Below are 25,261 nucleotides of genomic sequence, written 5' to 3'. Positions count from 1 at the left end.
TGACTCAGAGTCCTTCCTGGTGGTGCCTTGTTCAGGCAAGACGGATGCCAGAGAGAAGGATTCTGGGAGGTGGTCGGACAGGTGGTGCCTCCTTTTGACCTTTCCTGAACTCTTCTGGTTGATGGAGGCTTATTAGTTTCCTGTTCCTTACCAGGACTTCCTGTCCTAAAACAACTCACGGAAATGGTTACTATGGTGCCTGGCCAGGGTGGGTAGTGCCTGGCCAGGGTGGGCGGTTTCAGTCAGCGTGCTTCCCCTAACACTTCCTCACAGCCTGCTTTCACTTTCTGTTGAGAGAAGGAAACTGGCCTCTGAAGGAGCTGCGGAGCTGTTGACTGAGTGAGTAGAGGGGTGTGTACCTTGGAAGCCCCCTTCCCACCTGTTTGGGAATATTCTTTGCCCTTTGGAACTTTGGGGTCAATTTGGACAGAACAGGAGTGGGACCTGGCTTTTCTGTGACTCTGTACCAGTCTCTACCCAAGAGGAATTTGCATGTTTGTTTGTAATCTGTTCCAGGGGAGTGGGTGAAGTGAAGTCGGGGGGCCTACATCCATCCAGTGGACTTCTAGACTTTGTAGAAGTCCACTGGACACTTCCTGGCAGGTTGGCAAAACTAGAGCTATGACCTTGTTTTAAAAAAGTCTTTTTTTTAATTGCAATACAGACTGGCCCAGTTTGCTTTCGATTCTGAAGAATGGTGGCCCCTGAATGGGTCTCTAAATTCCTCCACTATTTGGACTTAGAACTAATTTGTCAAAGATCTGGTAAGTGGGAGGGAACTCCATGTGCAGGCCTTCCTGTTACTCCATAGTAACAGTAACAGGGCACTGAAAGGCAAAATTCTTCCAACAAGGGCACTAAATTAAAGGCAAAAGGGAAACTAAACTGCGAAAAGCCTGCCCCCTTTACAGACGAGTCTTTGCAGGCGAGGGAGGGAAAAGAGGGGATCAGCTTCTTATGGATCTGAATTTCCCCCACCTCTGTGGTTCCTATCCTAATGCTCCAGGCAGGGGCTGCCTAGGTCTGCGCTCCCTTCCCCCAGTCTCTGGATGGAAGAAGAGTTCTATTGTTCTAACACCAGGGGAGTTCTAACCTGGGGCACCCCCCCACCCCACCCCCTGCCCAGCATGAGAAAAAAAGGATCTGAAATAGTTTCTTCCTTTAAGACCTGACAGGACACTCGGTTTGGTCAGGGTGTGTCCACTACAGGGGGAGGGGGAGGGAGAGGGTAGATTTCCAACAAGACAGTTCTCTGCAGGAGGTCTGAGTGCGAGAGGACAGCCAGTTGGCCATCATTGGATTTTGTTTTCCACCTCAAACCTACTAAACCATAAAAACACCAGTCCTCCGTACACAGGTGATCCAGAAAAAATGGTAGAAACGTTCATTAGTATTTTTTCCGACCCCGCCCCCGGTTGTAGGCTGATGCACAGACATGGGCGATGATCGGGTTCACAGTGGGGGTGCAGCACCTTGTTCCCGACACTGGTGTCTCAATGTTTGGCTTCCTGAGGGATAAGCAGACAAGCCCGAGTTGGGTAACATGGCTAAGGGGCTTCCAGAAGCTAAAAGAGGCAAAGAGGGACCCTTCCCTGGGGCATCAGAGACAGAGCAGCCCTGCTGACACCTTGTTTCAAAACTCTGACCTCCAGAACTGTGAGAGAATACACTGCTGTTTTAAGCCATCAGGCTTGTGATGATTTGCTGCAGTAGCCCTAGATATTCAAGATGAATTTCCAGAAATGAAAAATAAATTCTTTGTCATATTTTTTTTTTTTTAAGTTTTCAGAAAAGCTTGCTGACCTCCTACTCTAGAGCATGGTGGTCATGTGGATCCCAGGACCCCTGGTCATATCCTGTGTCCCCCAGTGTCTGAGACTCACAGGGGAGGGTCAACTGATCTAGAGAAGGCAGGTCAGTCCAAACACCCGCAGGAGCCAGGAGGGAAGGAAATAAGTAAAGGGGATGGAGAGGACTAGGGCCCCTGGAAAGGACCAGCTGCACCTCAAAAGGGTGGTTAAAAAGCAAGATGCCGTGTGCATGACACGGTCTCATGTGTATAAAACTGAAAAAGATATACAGATATGCCTTATAAACTTGTGTGCATATATGTACACACATGTCCAAATGTGATGTCAGAGCATGTGAAATGCGCTGAAGGCTGTACATGAGGTTGAGGACATGGATGCTCCCTGAATGGAGGGGCAGATGCTTCTGTGAGCAGGCAGGAAGCCTGGCCACACCCAAGAGGGGAAACAGGCACATGGGAGATGATCATAGTCCTAATTTTTGTCAGTTCAGTTATACATGAGAAAAAGAAAATATAGAAAATTAAACGGAGAATGAAAACAATATAAAGGAGACAGCAGCTGCTCAGCTCCAGTGACCCCCTTTTTAGGGAATGCAGCCCAGTGAAACTGGATCTCCTGAGGCTTGAAAAGGAGCTGGAAATCTGGATTTTCATGTGAAATTGGAGCACTGTGCAGCTACCAAACACTTGAGGAAAAAAATAATGTTGATTCTCTACCATCGCTTTCTGAAGGGAAACCAAACACATCCCTGGACCACCTCCAGTCCAAGCTGGTTTGCAGCCCCTGATCTGCAGCAAATCAAGCTGCATATGCTGATGTCCAGAGTGGGGCCAGGGCCTTCTGGGTCCTTTGTGAGGGGGAGGGGGACAGGTAAATGGCATGGGTTGAGTGTGCCATGCACCAGGGCTCTGATAAGCCCTTCACATGCTTCCATACATTTAATTAATGTAAAGTAGATACTAAAGCCCCCTGCACAGACGGCGAAACTAAGGCTCTGGTGAGTAACTTGCCCAGGTTCATCCAGCTCTGAGGGATCTCCCACAATCTCTCCCCTCTACCTTCTTTGCCCTTCTGGCACGTCCTCCTCCTTCCTCTGTCCTGACCATGACCTTCCTGGTTCCCTGTCTTCCAGTCCACACGTCTGGCTGCTGGGCAGGCAAGGCTCAGCCACATCCAGGCTGTACTCCGACGGGGGCACCATGTCCAGGATCACAGATTAGAGTGGAGGAGGGGCTGCTGGGGAGACTCAGGCAAAGCTGCTGATTTCCAGGTCGGGGAACTGAGGCCCAGAGAGGGCACAGGCCTGACCCAGGCTCACACAGCAAGAACCTCATCCTCTCCTTCCCCAGCCCTCCCTCTGTGACATGAGAAGGATCCAAAGTTGTCTTTTAGTCTTAGGTGGAATCTCAGGGTGAGTTCAGGTAATTAAGCCAGGATCAAACTGGGGTACAGAGAGCATGACACCCCCAGCGTTCCTCACGCCAGTGCCCCTCCCCACCCTTGGCAGTGCCCACTGGGAGGCCAGCAGGCTCCAGGGCTCCACTGGTGATTGGGGCTCAAGGAGCTTTGTGAGTCCAGGAAGGTTCTCAGGCTTTGTTTTGTGTTTCTCTTTCTAGCCTCAGCTTGTCCCAGGGTTTATTATCAGCAAAGATGATAAGGCCCCTGATGGCAGGAAGCTGGCTGGGGCTCAGGGTGCTGGCCCTTCCGCCCTGGGGGCCTCTCAGCAAATAGTCCCTTGGAAACAGGGCAGCTGTCCCTGAGGAGGGGGCGGGCAGGGAGAGGCACACTCCCCCAACACTGGACCCTGGAGGAGCCCCTGTGTGAGCAGGACTGCAGCCCTGGCTGGCGGGACTGTCTTGGGCAGGTGACCTGGGCAATTCCGTGGTCTCCAGGGTCCCTGCCACTCTGGCCACGTGTCCCTGTCACAGCCCTGAAACCCCTTCAGGTCCCTGTTCTGTCTCAGTTCCGGGCCAGGCCCCTCCTCCATGGGAAGGTTGGCTCCATGCCTGCATCCCTTCTGGGTCAGAAGACCCCTACTGGGCTGCCTCAGCGCCACTGGGACCCTGGGGTCCCCCCAGTCATCTCCACTCTGCCCCCCGCACCCCCCTCCCCCCAAGTCCCGGGAGCATTCTCAGGGCTGGCCCCTCCCAGGGGTCTTGCAGGGGCCTCCTCTTTCAGCTCCTGCCCTTAAAAGGGGGTGATCATCCATCCATCCTAAGTCCCTCCCTGAGATGCCCTGGAAGACTCCCCATCAGCATCAGACACAGCATCCTTGTTCATTTCCAATCCCTTCTTCCCTGCTTGGAAGCTGCTAACCAGTCTCCCAGGCCAGGAAAACCCACACAGGTAGGACTACTCCTAGATCTTTCCAGACTGGCGCATGGATGGCTGCTTTGGAGCTTATGAGCCAAACATTATGTTAATTTGTTCTGTGATTTCTCCAAGACACTCGTCCTTGGAGTCACGCTGGGTTGAGATATCCCCTCCCCAGTGGGGAAGAGTCACAGGTTGAGACAAAAATGGGTGGAGGGGATTCACAACAGTCCCTACTTCCCATGTCATTCTGTTCCCACGGCCGTGCTCTTACCTCATGGCTCCTCCCTGTTCACCCCTGAAACTGCCCTTCTGTGGTTGAAGCTGTGTCCCCTCAGATGGCAGCTCCTTCTAGTGATGCTGCAGGGAGGACAGGCCGGGACACATCCTCCAAAAGACTACAATCCATAATCTTTTTTCTGAAGTCCCTTTGGGACAGATATGCTTCTGAATTCAGAAACTTTCTGCTTCCGACTAGTAACACGGTACATCTACTCTATGTGACATCACACCCCACTGGTGTCTAAAAACAATTTGTGATCAAACACATTCATTTTGGCAGCTGTACTTTTGAACATTCACTTTCATTGAAATAAACAAAAATTGTTAATTGTCTCAGGTCTGTTCAGGTCAAAATTTGCTACCAAACTATTTTTTTTTTAATTCTTTTTCAGTTTTGAGACTCATGAAGGTTTGTGATTGTAGAAAAGGAGAAGCATACTCTATATTCCTTTAAATAATGGTATCTAACACAAAGAAGGCGATAGCACCCCACTCCTGTATTCTTGCCTGGAAAATCCCATGGATGGAGGAGCCTGGTAGGCTGCAGTCCATGGGATTGCTTAGAGTCAGACACAACTGAGCGACTTCACTTTCACTTTTCACTTTCATGCATTGGAGAAGGAAATGGCAACCCACTCCAGTATTCTTGCCTGGAGAATCCCAGGGACAGGGGAGCCTGGTGGGCTGTCGTCTATGGGGTCGCACAGAGCCGGACACGACTGAAGCGATTTAGAAGCAGTAGCAGCAGCACAAAGAGATAAAAATATATACACAGTTTTGATGCCACCCTCAGTCTAGCTGTGAGTTTAGGATAAAACAAGTCTCCTGAAAAAGCCACCAGTGATGTGTGGGGAGAATCATTCTGGAGTGGCTATGCTGTTACCCAAGTGTCTTGAGTCATTGATTCTAATTCTACAGGTCCTGAGCCTCAGCCTTCACAGGGCCCTGGGTCGTTTCCAGGCATCTGACTCAATCCATCTCCGGATCTGGATCTTTCTCTGGTGGATCTTCAGTGAGGACCACTGCCACAACCAGTGACCGTGACCTGTCTGACCATCACAGCACCATGGCCACCAGGTCCACATCCACAGACCAGGACTACTTGGCCTTGGTGTGGTTCTGCTTCCGCCTGCTGCAGTTGTTCTCCAGCTGTATGGCCTTCTGGCTGGTGACTTCTGGCTTTCGGAAGAGGGGCTACGGGGACGTAAATATCTGGGCCATGCTCATCTGGTTCCTCTCTTTGCCCATAAGCCTCATCATAGTCATAGTTGAATTATGTTATATCCAGTCCCACTTTCATTTCTCGTACCACATGCCCCTCACAGATGCCTGCTTCGCCGCCCACGTCTATCTCTCACTACTCGTCGTCCAGTCTATCCGGAGACACCGGTTTTTGCCTTATGAACCTTTCATAGACCGCGTCAACGCTGCCCTATCATTCACCTACATTACGTGCTTCCTTTATGGTGTAGAACTGTCTTGCACGTGGAACTGCAACAAGCTCAAAGACCTCACCTGCGCTGTGTACACCACACAGGGCGTGCTGAAGGTGCTGGAGATGTTTGTGGCCTGTGTCATCTTCACCTTCATCTGCAACACCTCCCGGCACCCGAAGGAGCCAGCTCACGAGTGGTGTCTGGCCATCTATTGGATCTGCTTTATCCAGGCAGTTGTGGCCACGCTGCTGAACCTGGGCAGCTGGGAGTACAGGCTGCCCATCCAGCTGACCCTGCTCTCCGTCCTCCTCTACTCCACTGCTTTGGTTCTCTGGTGGCTCTACCCAGTAGATGAGGAGATTGAGGGCAAGCCCAAGGGATTCTGGGTCTTGTACATGTTGAGGCTCACCGACCGCTGGAGCCGCTGGAGCCGCAGGGACCATCGACAGGCTGTGGCCATCCTGACAGCCATCAACCTGCTGATTTATGTGGCCGACCTGGTGATCTCAGCCCGCTAGGTTTTGTCAAGGACTGAGGATCAGCCCTCTTGTCAATGGAGGTTTCTATACTGAGCTCTGATGTCATCTTCCTGGCTCCCCTTCTCACATCCTTCCCCGTTCATCTCTCTCTCTTTTCTGTTTCCTTCTCTCCATATGCTCTTTGTCCTGTTTTATGTGTTTGCTCACACCCTGTTTTGTCTTTCTCTTGCTTCTCTCATCTTTTCTACATTTTCTGCTTTTGCCCCTTTTCTGATCATCCTTGGTCTCCTATGTCCTGACCTCCTCTCCCCATTTTCCTGCTGATCCATCAAGATCAGATTCCTTCCTTCTCTGCCCACCACCGCCTCCCACCTCTTAAGGTGCTGACTTCACAGCACACACCTCACTGTGTGGCTGTTCACACCCTGGACATCCGGAGGGGCCTCGTTGCCAAAGCAAGTCTGTACCCCTGGCAGTGCCTTAGTTGGTGTGTGTGTGTGAGTTTGGGGGTGGCATGGGTAACTAGGCTGCTGCTGCTGCCGCTAAGTCGCTTTAGTCGTGTCCGACTCTGTGCAACCCCATAGACGGCAGCCCACCAGGCTCCCCTGTCCCTGGGATTCTCCAGGCAAGAACACTGGAGTGAGTTGCCATTTCCTTCTCCAATGCATGAAAGTGAAAAGTGGAAGTGAAGTCTTGCAGTCGTGTACGACTCTTTGCCACCCCATGGACTGCAGCCTACCAGGCTCCTCCGTCCATGGGATTTTCCAAGCAAGAGTACTGGAGTGGGGTGCCATTGCCTTCTCCGGGGTAACTAGGCATTGGGCCTCAATTATCTGAGTGGAAGGCGGGTGTACAGTGTGCCCTCCCTTCAATTAAAAAAAAAAAAAATCTCAAGAGGTTAATTATTTCCAGCGGGCAGAAGTCTTAAAACAGAGACCCTGGATTCCAGGGCCCCACCTGATGTTCAGCCCCTTTGAGATTGGCTCCAGAATTTTTGCAGGCTCACTAAACACCTGCTGCCTAGAGGGTATCTTAGAGGAAGCCAGGGGTGAATGCCTTCCATCCCAACTACTCTATAGGGAATCAAAAAAAGAAGCTGGTGAAGAACCCCAGGATCTTGAAGACACCTGTTTGCAGCGTTGGTGAGGGGCAGCGATGTGGCCCTCCTGCCCCAGCGTTCAAAACAGCACCCTAGTGTCACCAGGGCTAGAGGTGCCAGGAAAGTGGAGTTGTGAGGGAGGCGCAGGGGAAGGCCCCCCACTGCTGCCACTGTCTCCTGGACTGGGATGAAGCATGTGATCTTCACCCAGGGGCAGGTGGGGTGGAGCAGGGGGCATTCCCAGGAGGTAGTCTCCATGGCAGGCAAATCTTAAGAAGCATTGAAATAAAATTAACATTTTAATGAAAGACAAGAGAAATTTAAACATAAACTTTTGGTTAAATACTGCAGAGATCACATGAAATAAGCACTGAAAAGTGTCCACTGCATGTGACCATTTGAAAGTCATTGACAGCCTTGCTTAGAGCTTTTTTATGAAGTTCTCAGGACAAAAGCCAGTGCACTGGAGACAGAGAAAGAGAACGAAAGACGGTAAATATAGGTTTCTCCTGGGGCAGCTAGTGTCTGTAAGGGGAAAGAGAGGGTCACAGTTGGAGAGGAGCCAAGGGTCAAGGGAACCTAGATGATAAGTTTGCAAAAGGTCATTTACTATTGCTTGACTTCAACCCAAAGGAACATCCAAATACTGACACAAGGCCCAAAGGGGAAAATACTTTTTAATGCCCAGAGCATGATAAAATGTGAATCACGGTGACAGTGTATGACATCATTTAGGTAAATAGGAGATACGTTAACTTGTTATCAAACAGTCTGAATGGTCCAACTGTTTTGGAGTCAGAACAGGAAATAAAGAGAAAGAGGGTAAAGGTTATTAATGTGAAGAAACTTGTGATTATCACTTCAGAGTTACTTACTTCATGAACCCAATTCTTCTGTACAGTATATTGGACAGTAGATGCATGCAGCTATTTAATTTTTTTTAATCATATCCTTTTGTTTTATTTATTTATTTTAGCCAAGCCATGCAGCATGTGGGATCTTAGTTCCCCAAATGGGAACTGAACCTGTGCCCCCTGCAGTGGAAGTGCAGAGTCTTAACTACCAAGGAAGTCCCCTAATTTTTAACTAAATAAAATTAAATAGATTGAAACATGCAAGTCCTCAGTCCTACCAGCCACATTTCAAGCACCATATACCTACATGTTGTTAGAGGCTACTGTATTGAACAAGACAGGTATAGAATATTTCTATCATTGCAGAAAGTTCTACTGGGGACTTCCCTGGTGGTCCAGTGGTTAAGAATCTACCTTGCAATGCAGGGAATGTGGGTTCAATCCCTGGTTGGGGAAGTAAGATTCCACATGTCTCAAAACAACTAAGCCTGCATGCCATAACTAGCGAGCCCACGTGCATCAGCTAGAGACTCCATGCACCACAGCCAAAGATCCCAAGTGATGCAATGAAGACCTGATGAGGCCAAATAAATGAATAAATACATATTTTAAAAAGTTCTGCTGACTGCTCTGCTTCATATATTCCAAGGCCGTATAGTTAGATGCATATATGTTTGGGCTTGTTATGTCTTCTTGTTTACTTTCTCAATTCAAAAACTATCTCCTTGTCCCTTGTGATGTTTATTACCCCAAATTCTGTTTCTCAGAATTTAAATTTGCAATCTGGGCTTTAGTTAATGAATTTACATTTACCTAAAATATCTTTTTCCACATTGTTTCCTTGCCACACTTGAACTTTACACAATCTACGTGGATATTTCAGTGTTTTTGCTAATCGAGGTGATAAGGGAATAACAGAAAATAAGGTTTTGACACAAAATTGGCCTACCGACTTTCCTGAAACAGTCCACTAAAAATTCATACAGGTTGATTCAGGTCAGTTTCATTTTTATCTAGCAATTTCTTTTCTGCTCTTGTTAATTTCTTATTGAATTTCTCATTGAATTTCTCCTTGGGAAATAGTCTAAAAATACCTATTTCCTTAAAAACAATCAGTCCCTCTGGTAGGCTGGAAAAATATTTCTTGGAGAGATAACCTTGTCAACTCCTGTATCCTGTGAATGTTATTTATTTGGAGAAAAAAAAAAGATCTTTGCAGATGTGACTAAATTAAAGTGAGCAGAGAAGGGAGGAGGAGGCCAATATTGGGGTGGGTGGTGGGGCAGAAGGAAATGGGGTCAGGTTCCACATAAGGGGAAAGTATTGAAGAAACTGGGGCCTTGTAACCTGGACAGTCAAGAACTCAGGGTTGAGATGGAGACATGAGGATGAGGTGAAGATGGGTGACAGGTCACCATGTGGAAGTGACACTGGATTTATCCTGGCTGGAAACTTGAGTGGGGAAAGCCTTGTGTGTATAAACCAGGGACTCAACCCTCCGAGCAGTGCTTTCCAGACTACGACTCCTCTGTCCTTGGGCACGTCCAGGCCAGGGTCCATGGCCCAGGTGAAAGGAGTCAGGTGGCAGGGGGGAGGTGGGCTAGGGTTCAGGGCTCAACCTGGTGTCCTATGGTCCAGACATAGCCCCAAACCTGTTCCCACGGGTCAGCGTTTCTTCACAGACACCATCAGCTGGGCTGAGAGGCACCTGTGCAGTGCAGCCTGCATTCTCAGTCCTGACAAGCATCAGTCTGGGGTCACTCACTTGTTCCTGGGTCAACCGCTTAGGCATTGGGGGTGGTGAGCCTTGGAGCAGAGGTCCTGACCACACTCATCATCCTCCCCATTTCTAGGTTCACACGCAGCCCCCTCGGGGCAGGAGGGGACGCACAATGTCTTCCCACAGGCTCAGGTGAGAGCACATCCCAGCCAGGACTGCCATGCCAGATGCACTCCCCTCCCACCCCACACACACACTGGAGACTCCCCACAGGCTGTTCCTTCTTCCTCTCCTCCCGCTGCCATCCTGCTGGGTCTATCCCGGTCTCCAGGGACTGGTTCCTACCACCCAGGACGGCAGAGTCACTCATGGAGCCTCCTGCCCTGCAGCAGACTGTCCCCAGGATGTCGAAGGCTTGAGAAGGGCACAAGGGCAGGTGTTCTGTGAGCTGAGATGAAGGACAACATGGGGACACACACCCTCCCCCTGGCCCAGGACAGGATGGCAGAAGCAACGGAGCAGAGAGAAGGTGGGGGGTGGATGGTGAGAAGAGGGGCTGGGGAACTAATCTGGAGAAGCAGAGTAGGGCAGCTAAAGGGCTTGGGAAGAAACCACCGAAAGGCGAAGGGTGTTGAGAAGCACAGCTCTCACTTCTCCCTGTTGCCTGGGGTGGACCCTGACCTGCTCTTTTCAGAACTGAGAGCAGAAGAGCAGGAGGCAGTGACCTCCATGCGGATGCCTGAACAGGCTAGAGCAGAGTTCAGCATGAGCCCAGTTCTTTCCATGGTGGCTACGGAGTCGGGACTATTGTCCCCATTTCACAGAGGAGACGACTGAGGCAGGAGTTGCCCAGATATGAGTAGAGCCATAGGTGATAGCAGGGCTCCTGGGTTGTCCCAGGTCTGCTCTCTGAGGAGTTGCTCCCAGTGGTCTGCTGGGGAGGACAGAGCAGGGGCTCAGGAGCCAGGCTGGGGTCACTGGAGGACTGTGAAAGATGACATGTGTGAAGCACGGAGCCCAGAACCAGTCACAAAGCAGCCCCTCAACAAACATCACCTCCCATGCCTCCTTCTATCACAGCCTCAGTGAGAAAACCCAGCATTTGCAGCATCAACCCCAGGTGTGTGGGGGCCCAGCTAGGTCAGGGGTCCAGAGGGGCAGCAGGGGTGGCTCTGCCTTTATTAGGAACAGGGGTGATGGTGCTGTTTATGGGTCCCCACCACCCCCAGCCTGGTGCTGGGCACCCTGCCTATGGGGGACCTCAGCCCCCTCCTCAGCCCTTTGATGGACAGGACCTGAGCTCACAGAGGTAGACACGGAGTCAGGTGGGCTGACTGGGGTCTCTCTAGAGCATCAGCCTGTGCTTCTCACCTGGTTCAGTGGTACAAATAGCAGGCATTGCTGTTGTAAAGCAGCACCCCCTCCCCGCCCCCCAACCCCCTGAGTGAAAAACACGGTAGTTTGGTGTCATGAAACTGTTAGTTGCTTAGTTGTGTCTGACTCATTGCGACCCCATAGACTGTAGTCTGCCAGGAGGCATGGCAATCCTCTCCACTATTCTTGCCTGGAGAATTCCATAGACACAGGAGCCTGGCACAGGTTTCATGTTTGAGAAGTGCTGCCTACATCAGGCTACTGTGCTGTGCAGCCACGGATGAGCCACTGGCCTAAGGGCTGAGCACCTCCAAGGGGACAACAGCAATGCCTGCCATTTGTACCACTGAACCAGGTGACGTAGGTGGTGCCACCTGGGAACCAGGTCTGGGAGAGTGGGGATGTGTAGCCTGACCTCTCAGGGTTCTCTCCTGCTCTGGCTCTAGGGTTTAGGGTCATGAACTCTGTTGTTGTTATTATTATTATTTTAATGAACTTTGGAAGCTGTTGGGTTCGGTGGGGCTGCCTGTCTGGCTGTGAGTGGCCACCAAGGGAGAGCCCTTGGTAATAGGTTGCTGCTGAACCATGAAAAGACGCTGGGATTCTTGGCCTCCAGAGGAGAAGAATTCAATCCGGGGCCAGAGATGAGGCTTAATAGCTCAGAGCTTTTGTGTAATAAAGTTTTATTAAAGTATAAAAGAGATAGAGAAAGCTTCTGACATACATATCAGAAGGGGGCAGAAAGAGTACCCCCCCTGATAATTTTTAGCTGGATGTTATATAGTCACTAAGCTAAGTCACTTCAGTCGTGTCCGACTCTGTGCAACCCCATAGACGGCAGCCCACCAGGCTCCCCCGTCCCTGGGATTCTCCAGGCAAGAACACTGGAGTGGGTTGCCATTTCCTTCTCCAATGAATGAAAGTGAAAGTAAAGTCTCTCAGTCGTGTCCAACTCTTAGCGACCCCATGGACTGCAGCCTACTAGGCTCCTCCATCTATGGGATTTTCCAGGCAAGAGTACTGGAGTGGGGTGCCATTGAGCAGTCTGTTAAGAAAGAATGGAATGTCTTAAAACTCAGAGAATGGCACCAGGCCCCTCATCCATAAGATGTATTTGGGGGTGTATTTGCTGTGGCCTGGCCTGGAGGGTGACCCCAGGCTCCCTGACTCCTAGCCCCTAGTTCCTTCCAGGGCTTCAGGCTTCCTCAAAAGGACAGGAACCAGGATTCCCAAAGGAAAACTTTTCCCGAAGGAAATTAACTCAACCTCCTGCTTTGGCTCTGGGGTTTGGATGTCCCCAGGGGAGGGAAAAGCTAGGGAAGCCTCCTTACCTCCCAGGTAGGTGCTGAGGTGAGCGAGTGTCAGGACCCAGAGGGTAGCATGTGCCGTGGCACCAGCCCCATCTCAAGCTCCACGCCTCCTGCACAGCCCGCTCTCAGTGGAGGAAGCATGGTCACAGGGGAGGCACAGGGGCTTCCATCTCCACATCTGAGTTTCCAAGACTGGTAAGTCCAGGGGCCCCGGGAAGAGGGGGGCTGGGAGGGACCAGGGGTCTCTGGCACCCCTCCCCCCTCTAGCAGATGAGGAAACTGACTCAGCAGCAGTGAGTGCCCTCCTCAGGGGGATGGAGCAGGTTTATGCAGAATGAGGGTGGATGGGGCAGAATCCCAGCCTGGAGGATGCTGCTACCACACTTGTCACAAGCAGTGTGGGGCTGTGGACAGACAGCCGGCCTGGGGACAGGGCACCTGGTCCTGACTCTGACTCTGCCACACACAGGGTGACTCTGGACACATTCTGCCCCTCCCTGGGGTCCAGCTGCTCCTCCCCTATGACGAGAGGGTTGAACTAAGCAGAGGACCTTTACACTCTCCTTTGAGCTCCACAGTGAGGGGACTGGACCAGCCTTGGAACTGTGACAAATGACGCTAAACCCCCCAGCAGGGGGGATGGAGCAGCTGCCCTCAAGAACCATGAGGCTTGGACAGTGAGCCCCTCAGGTGAGCCCACCCTGGGCAGTTCTTTTACTAAAGCAGAGAGGCACCTTCATCTTCCGGGAAGTGAGGTCCCAGGGTTGTTTTCAATTTGATTTAGGAAAATAGAAGAATGTGAAAATCCTGTACCTAGACTTACAGGGGTAAATGTGCACTTGCTTTTCTCAATGAAAAAAAATTAATCACTAGTCAATCTAAGAAAGAAACCAAAAACTTTATTCAAGCCAACCTGTCAACTATAACCCAGGTCCTAGTTTTTCAGTAAACTGAGAACTGTTCTGAAGACATAAGGCAGGAGATTAGTATGTATGTGATTTGGGGGAAGGGGAACATACAAACAAGCACACGGCTTGGAAGAGGCTTACTGCTCTTCCCAAGGAAAAATACTTTAGCTAAAGGCGTTCATGCTTTTCTAAGTATGAGAAGATGCAAGAACAGAGTTCATAAAAATTTCTCCTAAAAAACTATCACTATCTGAGGGCAGGTTCTCCCAGTTTTCCCAGAGCACAAAATGCCTCATCCTGAGTTTCCCCCCTGAATTCCTTCCAGGATCGACTATAGGTCTGTGACCACAGTGGCTAATGACTTGATTCTTGTACAGCTGGTGATGGGCGACATTCTTTACTGCACAATTCCCTTCCTTTTGACCTTAATTTCAAACAAGATTTGGGAGGCTTTTTTGGCCAATTTGTCCCAGGGTTCTAGGAATGCTCATTCCAAAATCAACCCAGGATTTTGTTGTTAGGCCACTGAATGCGCTGTTACTCACCCACTCCTGGTAACAGTAGCCAAATCCTCTGGAGCACCTGCCTTACTAGTCTGTCAGCTCCAGGAAACGGCTCCCTCTTGTTGCCTCTTTCCTTTCTGTATCCAGAGTCACACTATTACAATCATGGATCTTATAGAACTTTACATCAGATCAGTCATTTCAAGTCACTTGGTCATCATGATTGTTTATTATAGGCTCAATCACTCATTTATTAATGCAAGAAACAAGAGTCTTGTAAAACAGGTAGAATAAGTAACACAGCTAGTGACAATAAGGTCCTAAATAAGTAAGTAGTAGTACCTTCTAAGGAGTTACATGCATGCACCAGAGAAACTCAACTTTACGTTTGAGTAGGTATTTCTGCCCTTGATAAGGGCTGGTTAACACATAATACAGATGCACAAAGCATACTAGAATGGAGGGAAGAGGCCGAAAAAGACAGAGAAAATTTTTATTTTTAAATTTTTCTTATCTTGCTTTAAAATACAATTTTTATTTCAGTCCTTAGGATTTCGCCGTGATGTGGACGGCCTCCTGGGAGCCCTCCCCCTGCACCCCACCTGCCTCTGGGTGAAGATCACACGCTTCATCCCAGTACAGGAATGAGGGGCAGCAGAGGGGGGTCTTTCCCCTCCCCTCCCCAACAGCTCTGCTTTTGTGGCTCCTCTGGCCCTGGTGACTCTAGGAGGCTGAGCTCGAGGCTTTGTGATTGAGGACAGGAGATTGAGGGGCCTTCACAGACCCCGGTTACTGTAAAGGGCTGTGGTCTCAATGCAGGGAAGCACATGGTCACACACACATGTATACACACATACCTGCACTGAGCATACACACAGGCACACACCTCTCTGGAGAGGCATCCAAGTGCTGTCATGGCCCCTTTAAAGGTTAGAGGAAAAGATGCTGGCACTGGGGTGGAGCCCAACCTCTTGTGTCACAGGCTGGGCCACACCCCCAGGCTCTGGTCCAGTTGTGGATGGGAGTCAGGGGGAGGGGCTCCCAGAGACCTAGCTTTGGTGAGGGTGGGAATTGGCTAGGACCTTCAGAGCTCTAGACAAGTTGGGCGCAATTAGACTATGTGGATTTGGTTCTGGAGTTTTTTGTCTTTGTCTTTTTCTTTCACTTTTATGAGGTTGAAAAGCTACATTATGAATGTGGAAGAAGGGACAATGCTATTCTCAATGACTGACAGCAGAGGCTGTTGGGAACCAAAAGCTCTGGGAATAAAAAAAAAATTGTATGCATTTTATAGATCACATTATGCTGGAGTCCCAGAGAATCAGAAAGCAGCAGCAGAAAGCAACCAGCACACAGAAACACACATGTAGCCTTCCCTGGTGGCACAGTGGATAGAGTACACCTGCCACGCAGGGCACACCCCTGGTCTGGGAATATCCCACATGCAGCAGAGTGACTAAACCTGTGTGCCACAACTACTGGAACCTGTGTGCACTAGAGTCAGTGCTCTGCAACTAGAGAAAGCCCACTCACAACAGTGAAGTCTCAGCACAGCGAAAACTCAATCAATCAATAATTTTTTAAAAAATTATTTATAAAAAAAAAAAAAGAACTGTGTGTCACTGCACACTCAAGCAATGCAGTTCTTTTGATGATGGGAACAGCAACTCCCTCCCCTCTCCAAACAACCTGCCCAAGAAAATTTGAAAAGAAGCTTCCCCTTTAAGAACAGAGTCACCCAGTAATTTTTGCCCTCCCAATCAGAAAAGAGACGAGAACAGAAAAAAAAAAAAAAAAAGCAGGCTAACATCACTTTAAGGCTGGTGGGCCCATGCTCTTCTCCCTGCAGAGGCAGGACTGCAGTTTTGATCACTGAGGCAGGAGGGCCACATCGCTGCCCCTCACCAACACAACCCTAGGGTTCTTCACCAGCTCCTTTTGTGATTCCCCAGAGCATAGCTGGGATGGAAGGTATTGACCCCTGGCTTCCTCTAAGATGCCCTCTAGGGAGTGGGTGTTTAGTGAGCCTGCAAAAATTCTGGAGCCATTCTCAGGTGGGGCTGAGCACCAGGAGGGGCCCAGGGGCCCAGGGTCTGTGCTTTAAATTTGCCAACTGGGAATTACCGATCTCCAGAGACTTTTTTTTTTTTTTTTTAATTTAAAGGGGAGGCACATTGCACACCACCCTCCAACGCTCCACCAGGAGAGAGTGTCCAGTTGCTTACCACCTGCCTCCACTCTCCAAAAAAACACACAGACAATTACCAACTAAGGCACCCCCAGGTGGACAGACATCCTTTGGCAATGGGGCCCCTCTGGAGGCCCAGGGTGTGACCGCTGCACAGAGGGCTGTGTGCTGTGGAGTCCGCACCTCAGGAGGTGGGAGGGGAGGTGGGCAGAGGAGGAAGGAGTCTCAGGTCCTGATGGATCAGAAGAAGGAAGATGGGAAGAGGTGGTCAGGACACAGAAGGTGAGAAAACAAAGAGAGTCAGAATGGGGGTAAAGGCAGAAAATGTAGAAAAGATGAGCGAAGCAAGAGAAAGAGGCAAAAGAGAATGGGGGCTATCACATAAGACAGGAAGGAGACAGAGCAGATGGAGGGAAGGAAACAGAAAAGAGAGTGAGATTAATGGGGAAGGATGTGAGGAGGGAGAGAGAGCCAGGAAGAGGGTATCAGAGGATGTCAGAGCTCAGTAGAGATCTCCTGTGAGCAGAGAGGATCAGGAGTCTGTGGGTTGACCCCCAGTCCCTACAGAAACCTGGTGGGCCCAGTACCCCAGGTCGGCCATGTAAGTCAGCAGGTTGGCGGCTGTCAGGACGGCCACAGCCAGGCGCTGCTCCCAGGCGCACATGCCGTGGGTAGTTCTATCAATGCAGTTCACATCGCTGGACTGCTGGGGCTGCCCGCCATACTTCTCATCAAACTGGTAGAGCAGCCAGAGGACCAGAGCAGTGAAGTGGAGGAGGATAGACAGCAAGTTCAGTCCCAGATGAAAAACAGGGAAGGAGATGGGCAGCCTGTTCTCCCATTCTTCCCGGTCCATCAGCATGGCCAGAACTGCCAGGATGAAGCAGATGGAATACACGGCCACGCACCACTCCAGGGCTGGCTGGTCTATGTACAGGGAGGTGTTGCTGAGGAAGGCAAAGATAACACAGGCCACAAAGGTCTCCAGCACCTTCAGCAGGCCTGGCATGGTGTGCACGAAGCAGGGGATCTCCTTGAGCTTGTAGCATTCCCATACGCAGGCCACTTCCATGACATAAACCACACATGCGATGCAGGAGAACACAGTGGCAGCAATGGCCCGGTTTCGGGTGGCATCATAAGGCAAGAACTTGATGTAGGTGACGGGGTAGAAGATGGAGGCTGAGAGGCAGATAAGGGCAGCATAGCAGGCATAGGTGATGGAGAAGTTGTACCAGCAGAAAGGAAAGTCGGTCGGGAACCTATATAATTCCAGTATGACGATGATGAGCGTACCGATGATACAGAAGCACCAGCTGAACATGATCCAGCTACTTATGTCCCCACATCGAATCCCCATGTCGAGCACTACGAAGAAAGCCGAGATGATGCAGACCAGCTGTGGCATGCGGAGGCAGCTGAACACAATGTACAAGCCACACTTTTCTGGGGATGTCCTACCGGTGGACATGATGTTGTGATGGTCAGGCAAGTCCCGTCGCCAATATGGCAGTGGTCTTCACTGAGGACCCACCAGCCAACGTACACTCTGGAGGCGGATTAAATCAGATGCCTTGAAAAGTCTCGGGGCCTGTGACTGCTGAGGCTCAGGATCTGTGGAGTTAGAACCAATAACTCAGTCACTTGGGCAACAGCTCCAGAATTATATTCCCCACCCATCACCCTTGACCTTGTAAGAAGACTGCTGCTGCTGCTGCTGCTAAGTCGCTTCAGTTGTGTCTGACTCTGTCAAGACTATCCCATTCCAAACCTCACAGCCCAGTTGGTTTTGCCTCAAGCCATAAAGACTTTTTATCTCTTTGGCTGTGCGCCACTATTTTTGGAGATACCGTGGAATGTGGCCCTTATCTGCAATCCCAACATTTTAAGGCTCCAAAAAGAAAAGAAGAACTTTTATAAATTCCTTTGGCTAGAGAATCTTCCTGAACAGACATGAGAAAATTTATCAGGTCAGTTCAATTCAGTCGCTCAGTTGAGTCCAACTCTTTGCGACCCCATGGACTGCAGCAAGCCAGGGCTCCCTGTCCATCACCAACTCCTGGAGCTTGCTTAAACTTATGGCCATCAAGTCTGTGATGCCATCCAACCATCTCATCCTCTATCATCCCCTTCTCCTCCCACCTTCAATCCTTCCCAGCATCAGGGTCTTTTCAAATGAGTCACTTCTTCTCATCAGGTGGCCAAAGTACTGGAGTTTCAGCTTCAGCATCAGTCCTTCCAATGAATATTCAGGACTGACTTCCTTTAAGACTGACTGGTTTGATCTCCTTGCAGTCCAAAGGACTCTCAAGAGTCTTCTCCAACACCACAGTTCAAAAGCATCAATTCTTTGGCGCTCAGCTTTGTTTATAGTCCAACTATCACATCCGTACATGACTACTGGAAAAACCATAGCTTTGACCATGTGGACCTTTGTCAGCAAAGTAATAACTCTGCTTTTTAATGCTCTGTCTAGGTTTGCCATAGCTTTTCTTCCAAGGAGCAAGCGGCTTTTAATTTCATGGGTGCAGTCAACATCGGCAGTGATTTTGGAGCCCAAGAAAATAAAGTCTGTCACTGTTTCCTTTGTTTCCCCATCTATTTTCCATGAAGTGAGGAGACCAGATACCATGATCTTAGTTTTCTGAATGTTGAGTTTTAAGCCAATTTTTTCACTCCTGTTTTACATTCATCAAGAGGCACTTCAGTTCCTCTTCACTCTCTGCCATAAGGGTGGTGTCATCTGCATATCTGAGTTTATTGATATTTCTCCTGGCAATCTTGATTCCAGCTAGTGCTTCATCCAGCCCAGCATTTCACATGACGTGCTCAGCATATAAGTTAAATAATATACAGCCTTGATGTACTCCTTTCTCAATTTGGAACCAGTCATTGTTCCATGTCCGGTTCTAACTGTTCCTTCTTGACCTGCATACAGATTTCTCAGGAGGCAGGTCAAGTGGTCTGGTATTCCCATCTCTTTCAGAATTTTCCAGTTTTTTGTGATCCACACAGTCAAAGGCTTTGGCATAGTCAATAAAGCAGATGTTTTTCTGGAACTCTCTTGCTTTTTTGATGATCCAACGGATGTTGGCAATTTGAAACCACCAGAGTGGTTACTCTGCCTTTTCTAAATCTAGCTTGAACATCTGGAAGTTCTCAGTTTACATACTGTTGAAGTCTGGCTTGGAGAATTTTGAGCATTACTTTGCTAGCGTGTGAGATGTGTGCAATTGTATGGTAGTTTAAACATCCTTCAGCATTTCCTTTCTTTGGGATTGGAATGAAAACTGACCTTTTCCAGTCCTATGGCCACAGTTTTCCAAATTTGCTGGCATATTGAGTGCTGTACTTTTAGGACTGCATCACCTTTTAGGACTTGAAATAGCTCAGTTGAAATTCTATCACCTCCACTTGCTTTGTTTGTAGTGATGCTTCCTAAGGCCCACTTGACTATGGACTCCAGGATGTCTGGCTCTAGGTGAGTGATCACACCATCATGGTTATCTGGGTCATTAAGTTATTTTATTGTATAGTTCCGTGTATTCTTGCCACCTCTTCTTAATACCTTGTTTTTGTTAAGTCCATACCGTTTCTGTCTTTTATTGTGCCCATCTTTGCATGAAAAATTCCCTTGGTATCTCTAATATTCTTGAAGAGCTCTCTAGTCTTTCCCATTCTATTGTTTTCCTCTGTTTCTTTGCACTGATCACTGAGGAAGGCTTTCTTATCTCTCCTTGCTATTCTTTGGAATTCTGCATTCAGATGGGTATAGCTTTCATTTTCTCCTTTGCCTTTAGCTTCTCTTTTTTTCTCAGCTATTTGTAAGGCTTCTTCAGACAATCATTTTGTCTTTTTGCATTTCTTTTTCTTGGGATGGTCTTGATCACTACCTCCTGTACAATGTCATGAACTTCCGTCCATAGTTCATCAGGCACTCTATCAGACCCAACCCCTTGAATCTATTTGTCACTTCCTCTGTATCATCGTAAAGGATTTGATTTAGGTCATACTTGAATGGTCTAGTGGTTTTCCCTACTTTCTTCAATTTAAGTCTGAATTTGGCAATAAGGAAATTCATAATCTGAACCAGTCTTATTTTTGCTGACTGTGTATAGGCCTTCTCCATCTTTGGCTGCAAAGAATATAATCCATCTGATTTCTGTATTGACCATCTGGTGATGTCCATGTGTAGAGTCATCTCTTGTGTTGTTGGAAGAGTAGAGTGTTTGGTATGACCTGTATGTTCTCTTGGCAAAAGTCTGTTAGCCTTTGCCCTGCTTTATTTTGTACTCCAAGGCCAAACTTGCTTGTTACTCCAGGTATCTCTTGACTTCCTACTTTTGTATTCCAGTCCCCTATGATGAAAATGACATCTTTTTTTTGGTGTTAGCTCTAGAAGGTCGTGTAGGTCATCATAGAACCGTTCAACTTCAGCTTCTTTGGCATTAGTGGTTGGGGCATAGACTTGGATCCCAGTGATATTGAATGGTTTGCCTTGTAAATGAACAGAGATCACTCTGTCATATTTGAGATTGCACCCAAGTATGGCATTTTGGACTCTTGTTGACTATGATGGCTACTTCATTTCTTCTAAGGGATTCTTGCCCACAGTAGTAAATATAATGGTCATCTGAATTAAATTTGCCCATTCCAGGAGTCAACAACAAGATGGTGGAGTCGAAGGATGTGCACTCATTTTCTCCCTTGAAAACTCCAGGGAGAGTTGGAGTTGGCAACTCATTGCTGAACAACCATCAACAGGAGAATGTTGGATCCAACCAAAAAAGATATCCCATGTCCAAGGACAAAGGAGAAGCCCCAACAAGATGGTAGGGAAAAATTTAGAGTCTTTATTTATTTCACTTAGTGTGAACGTTCAAAGGTTCAGTGCAAAAACAGTAATATGTTTGTTTATAAGGTGCTTTCAGACCCTTAGAAAAAAGGGTTTGAAAAAAGGGATTGTGGATTGTACTGTGGATGGCTTCTATATTGTTTTCCATTCATATTTTTGTGTGGTTTACTTCTTCTCATGTATGCATGCATGCTAAGTTGCTTCAGCTGTGTCTGAGTCTTCGTAACCCTATGGACTGTAGCCCACCAGGATCCTCTGTCCATGGGATTCTCTGGGCAAGAATACTGGAGTAATATATAAATTAAAAATAATAATAATACTGGAGTGTGTTGCCCTCCTCCAGGGGATCTTCCTGACCAAGGATTGAACCCATGTCCTACGTCTCCTGCATTGGCAGATGGGTTCTTTATCACTAGTACCACCTGGGAAGTCCCTTCTCATGTATAATTGATATAAAGTAGGAGTATGATCATCTCCCATGTCCTGGTTTCCCCTCTTAGGCATGGCCCGTCTTCCTCCTGCTCACCCGAGCATCCACCCTTCCATCCATGTCCTCAACCTCATGTACAGCCTTCAGCACATTTCATGGGCTCTGAAATCATATGTAGAAACATGTGTACATACATGCAAATATGGTTTGAGGCAGTATCTATATCTCTTTTTCCATTTTATAGACATGAAACAATATCATGCACACAGCATCTTGCTTTTCCACCACACCCGACAGGTGCAGCTGGTCCTCTCCAGGGGCCCTAGTCCTCTCCATCCCCTTTACTTATTTCCTTCCCTCCTCGTTCCTGGGGGCGTTTGGACGACCACCTTTCTTTAGATCAGTGGACCCTTCCCCGTGAGTCTCAGACACTGGGGGACACAGGAGATAACAAGAGGTCCTGGGATCCATGTGACCACCATGCTCTAGGGCAGGAGGTCAGCAAGCTTTTCCGAAAACTTTAAAAAAAAATATGACAAAGAATATACTTTTTATTTTTGGAAATTCATCTTGATTTCCTGGGGTTACTGCAGTGAATTATCACAAGCCTGGTGGCTTAAAACAACAGAGATGTGTTCTCTCACAGTTCCAGAGGTCAGCGTTTTGAAACAAGGTGTCAGCAGGACTGCGGTCTCTCATGCCCCAGGGGAGGTCCCTCTTTGTCTCTTTTAGCTTCTGGAGACCCCTTAGCCATGTTATCCAACTCAGGCTTGTTTGCTCATTCCTCAAGAGGCCAAACACTGAGAGATGAATGTTGGGCTTTGCCTGGGACAAAGTGCTGCACCTCTGCTGTGAACACAATCACCACCCACATCTGTGCATCAGCCCATGATGGGCAGCGGGTTGAAAAATATAATAAACGTTTCCACCATTTTTTGTGGATAATCTCTGTAAAGAGGATTGGCAATTGTCCAGTTTAGTAGGTCTGAGGTTGAAAACAGTGTAAGTCCAATAATAGCCACCGGGCTGTCCTCCTGCAGAGAACTATCTTAGTGGAAATCCAACCCCACCCACCCTCGAGGACACATGGAGGCCAAGCTGAGTGACCTGACGGTCTTAAAAGGAGAGACTACTTCAGACTCCCTTTCTTCCTCATGCTGTGGTGACGCTAAGGCTGTGCCCCGCCCCAACACTAGGACCCCTCCTTCTTCCAGAGACTCGGGGAGCCAGGCACAGACCTCGGGGCAACCTCTACCTGGGCCATCGGGATAAGAACCCCAGAGGTCGGGGTGGAGTCAGTTCCCTAAGAAGCTGGCCCCTCTTCTCCCTCCTTTGCCTGCAAAGACTCCTCTGTAAAGAGTTCAGGCTTTTCACACTTTAGTTTCCCTTTTGTACAATTAATTTAGTGCCCTTGTTGGAAAAAATCCTTATTATGAGTAACAGGAAGGCTCAAATGTGGAATATCCTCCCACTTAACCAGATCTCCGACAAATCAGTTCTAACTGCAAAATAGGGGAGTAATTTAGAGACCCACCTGGGACTACTGCTTTTCAGAATCAGAAACATATGTGAGCCAGGCTGTATTATAATTTAAAAACCTCTTTTTTCTTGGTTATAGGGTTATAGCTCTGGTTTTGCCAATCTGTTAAGATGCGTCCCAGTGAACTTCTAGAAGGGATGGATAAAGACACCCCTCCCCCGCCCCCCAATGCACTTCACATCACTTGTTACCCTAGAGCAGATTACAAACAAACAAACTAATTCTCTGGGAGAGACTAGTACAGAGTGGCAAGCGAGTCATTTCCCACTCCTGCGGTGTTCAAAGTGAAGGCGTTAGTCTCCGCTTAGTCATGTCCAACTCTTCTGTGACTCCATGGTCTGTAGCCTGCCAGGCTTCCCTGTCCATGGGATTTTCCAGTAAGAATACTGGAGTGGGTTGCCATTCTTTTCTCCAGGGGATCTTCCCAATCCGGGGATCAAACTCTCATTTCCTGCATTGCTGGCAGATTCTTTATGTCTGAGTTCTAAAGGGCAAAGATTATGTCCAAATGGGTGGGAATGGGGGGCTTCCGGGGTGCACAACCCTCTACTCACTCAGTCAAGAGCTCAGTTGCTCCTTCAGAAGCCAGTTTCCTTCTCTCAACAGAAACTGAAAACAGGCTGTCCACAATGAAGGGAGTGGACAATGACTTCATTGTCACAGTGGGGAGGGATAGGAAAATTCCAGAAACTAATGAGTTTAGCAGCTGTAAAACTTACCTGTAGATCCTCCCCACCTTCCCAACAGCAGCCTCCTCATCAACTCAAGTGTAGCTAGAGGGGCAGAGGCTAGGGGACCTGACTCCTGCCTGGTTGCACAAGGCTCTGACTGTCACCAGGCTCTGATTAGTTTGCTGAAAAGCCAATACAGAGAGGTAAGTGTTGGATGAAAGAAAAGTAACTTTATCTTAAGGAAGCCGGCAACTAGGGGAGAAGGTGGGAACCAACGCCCAACGCTGCAAGGTTCAGCTGGGATTTACGCAAGAGAAACAGGAAATGGTTGCAGGATGTGTGCTGGGGTGTGTCGTGCTTCTAGTTTTGGAGACTTTGCATTAAGCATAAGGCGCCTTGGTGGACTGAGAACCTGAGTTTGTGGTCATTACATTGTCCAAATCAGCACATCTGCTCTAGGGGTGAGTGGCCATATATTCCTGGAAAAATAAAAACAAAGAAACAGAACAAAACAGGCAAAGTGAAACTGAACCAGTCCATCAAAACCCAGAGCTGTGTAGTTCACAGATTTTATTGTAAAATAAGCAAGATGACAACACCAGTGCTGGTGACCTGCCTGACCGTCACCATCACCATGAGAACCTCCTCAGGCCTGGGCTCCAGGACCGTGGGCTTCTTCCTCCACCTGGGGCAGCTGCTCTCCGCCTGCGTGCCCTCCCTGCTGGTGGCCAGCATGGACACTTGGAGTGAGTGCACAGTTAACTGGTCTGTGATCCTGTGGTGCTTCTGCTTCGGTGGGACCCTCCACTGTCTTCATAGTGGAGTTGTGTGGGCTCCAATCCCACTTTCCCTTGTCCTGCTATTCTCTACCACTATGCCTTCTATTTCACCCTTTGCTGCCTCATTGTTTTCATCATCAACTATGTTCAGTTCTTGCTCCAGGGTCCCACCTGGAACCAGGCCATCTCTGCCACTGCCTTCTCCTTCATCAGTTCTGTGCTTTATGCCACCAAAGTGGCCTGGACCTGTGCCCTGACTGGTGATACATCCTGCTCGGTGCCTGCTGGTCCAGATGTGCTTGGGAGCCTGTTGATCTTCCTGGTCTGTGTCATTCTTGCTCTCACTTATAGCATCCTTGTAAACTGTGACACCCGTTTCCAGTGTACTTCTGCCATGGTAAGACAAATGACCCTGTGCTCCATCTGCTTCTCCCTGGGGACCATGTCCACCCTGTTGCTCAAGGATGACAATGAAACACACATATTTGTGGACCATCTTTTACTATAAACGGAGACCGTGCTCTCCATCCTCCTCTACACCAGCTCTCTGGTCCTCTGGCCATTCTACTACACCTTTGAAGAAAAGCTGGGCAGGCAGCCCCTGAGGTCCAGCAGTATGAGCTGCTGTGATTAAAAAACTCACCTGCTCTGTGCATCTGGGATGAAGGTTGGACTGTGGGCATCTTGACATCCACTAACCTGCTGATTT

General features: G+C 48.8%; 2 protein-coding genes across 4 annotated transcripts in view; one reads left to right on the top strand and one right to left on the bottom strand.

The window, feature by feature from the left end:
• The window catches only part of LOC133234156 (myeloid-associated differentiation marker-like), a 28,561-nt gene extending 4,689 nt beyond the window's left edge, over positions 1-23,872 (bottom strand). Inside the window, exons 1-2 of the mRNA XM_061394376.1 lie at positions 23,657-23,872; positions 16,461-17,891 (exon numbers count right to left, since the gene is read on the bottom strand). Coding sequence (XP_061250360.1) covers positions 16,810-17,748 — 939 coding nt within the window. The 5' untranslated portion in view covers positions 17,749-17,891; positions 23,657-23,872 and the 3' untranslated portion in view covers positions 16,461-16,809. The remainder of the gene's footprint in view (positions 1-16,460; positions 17,892-23,656) is intronic.
• Positions 216-8,892, top strand: LOC133234154 (myeloid-associated differentiation marker-like). 3 transcript variants are annotated; one of them, XM_061394375.1, is made up of 3 exons: positions 354-764; positions 1,783-1,914; positions 5,325-8,892. In XM_061394375.1, exon 3 carries the CDS (start codon positions 5,473-5,475, stop codon positions 6,358-6,360), a length of 888 nt encoding a protein of 295 aa, XP_061250359.1. In that variant the 5' UTR covers positions 354-764; positions 1,783-1,914; positions 5,325-5,472; the 3' UTR covers positions 6,361-8,892. The 3 variants fall into 3 exon arrangements, with proteins under 3 accessions (XP_061250357.1, XP_061250359.1, XP_061250358.1); XM_061394373.1 differs by lacking the exons at positions 354-764; positions 1,783-1,914 and adding an exon at positions 216-339; XM_061394374.1 differs by having other exon boundaries at positions 354-1,914.
• Positions 23,873-25,261: the final 1,389 nt, after the last annotated feature.

The sequence above is a fragment of the Bos javanicus genome, chromosome 21, assembly GCF_032452875.1.
Source record: "Bos javanicus breed banteng chromosome 21, ARS-OSU_banteng_1.0, whole genome shotgun sequence".
Classification (NCBI taxonomy): Eukaryota; Metazoa; Chordata; class Mammalia; order Artiodactyla; family Bovidae; genus Bos; species Bos javanicus.
This window is presented reverse-complemented; position numbering and strand designations above follow the sequence as displayed.

What these genes read in the sequence shown, in the direction of transcription:
- LOC133234154 (XM_061394373.1), top strand. Translation starts at nt 5,473, where the DNA reads ATGGCCACCAGGTCCACATCCACAGACCAGGACTACTTGGCCTTGGTG.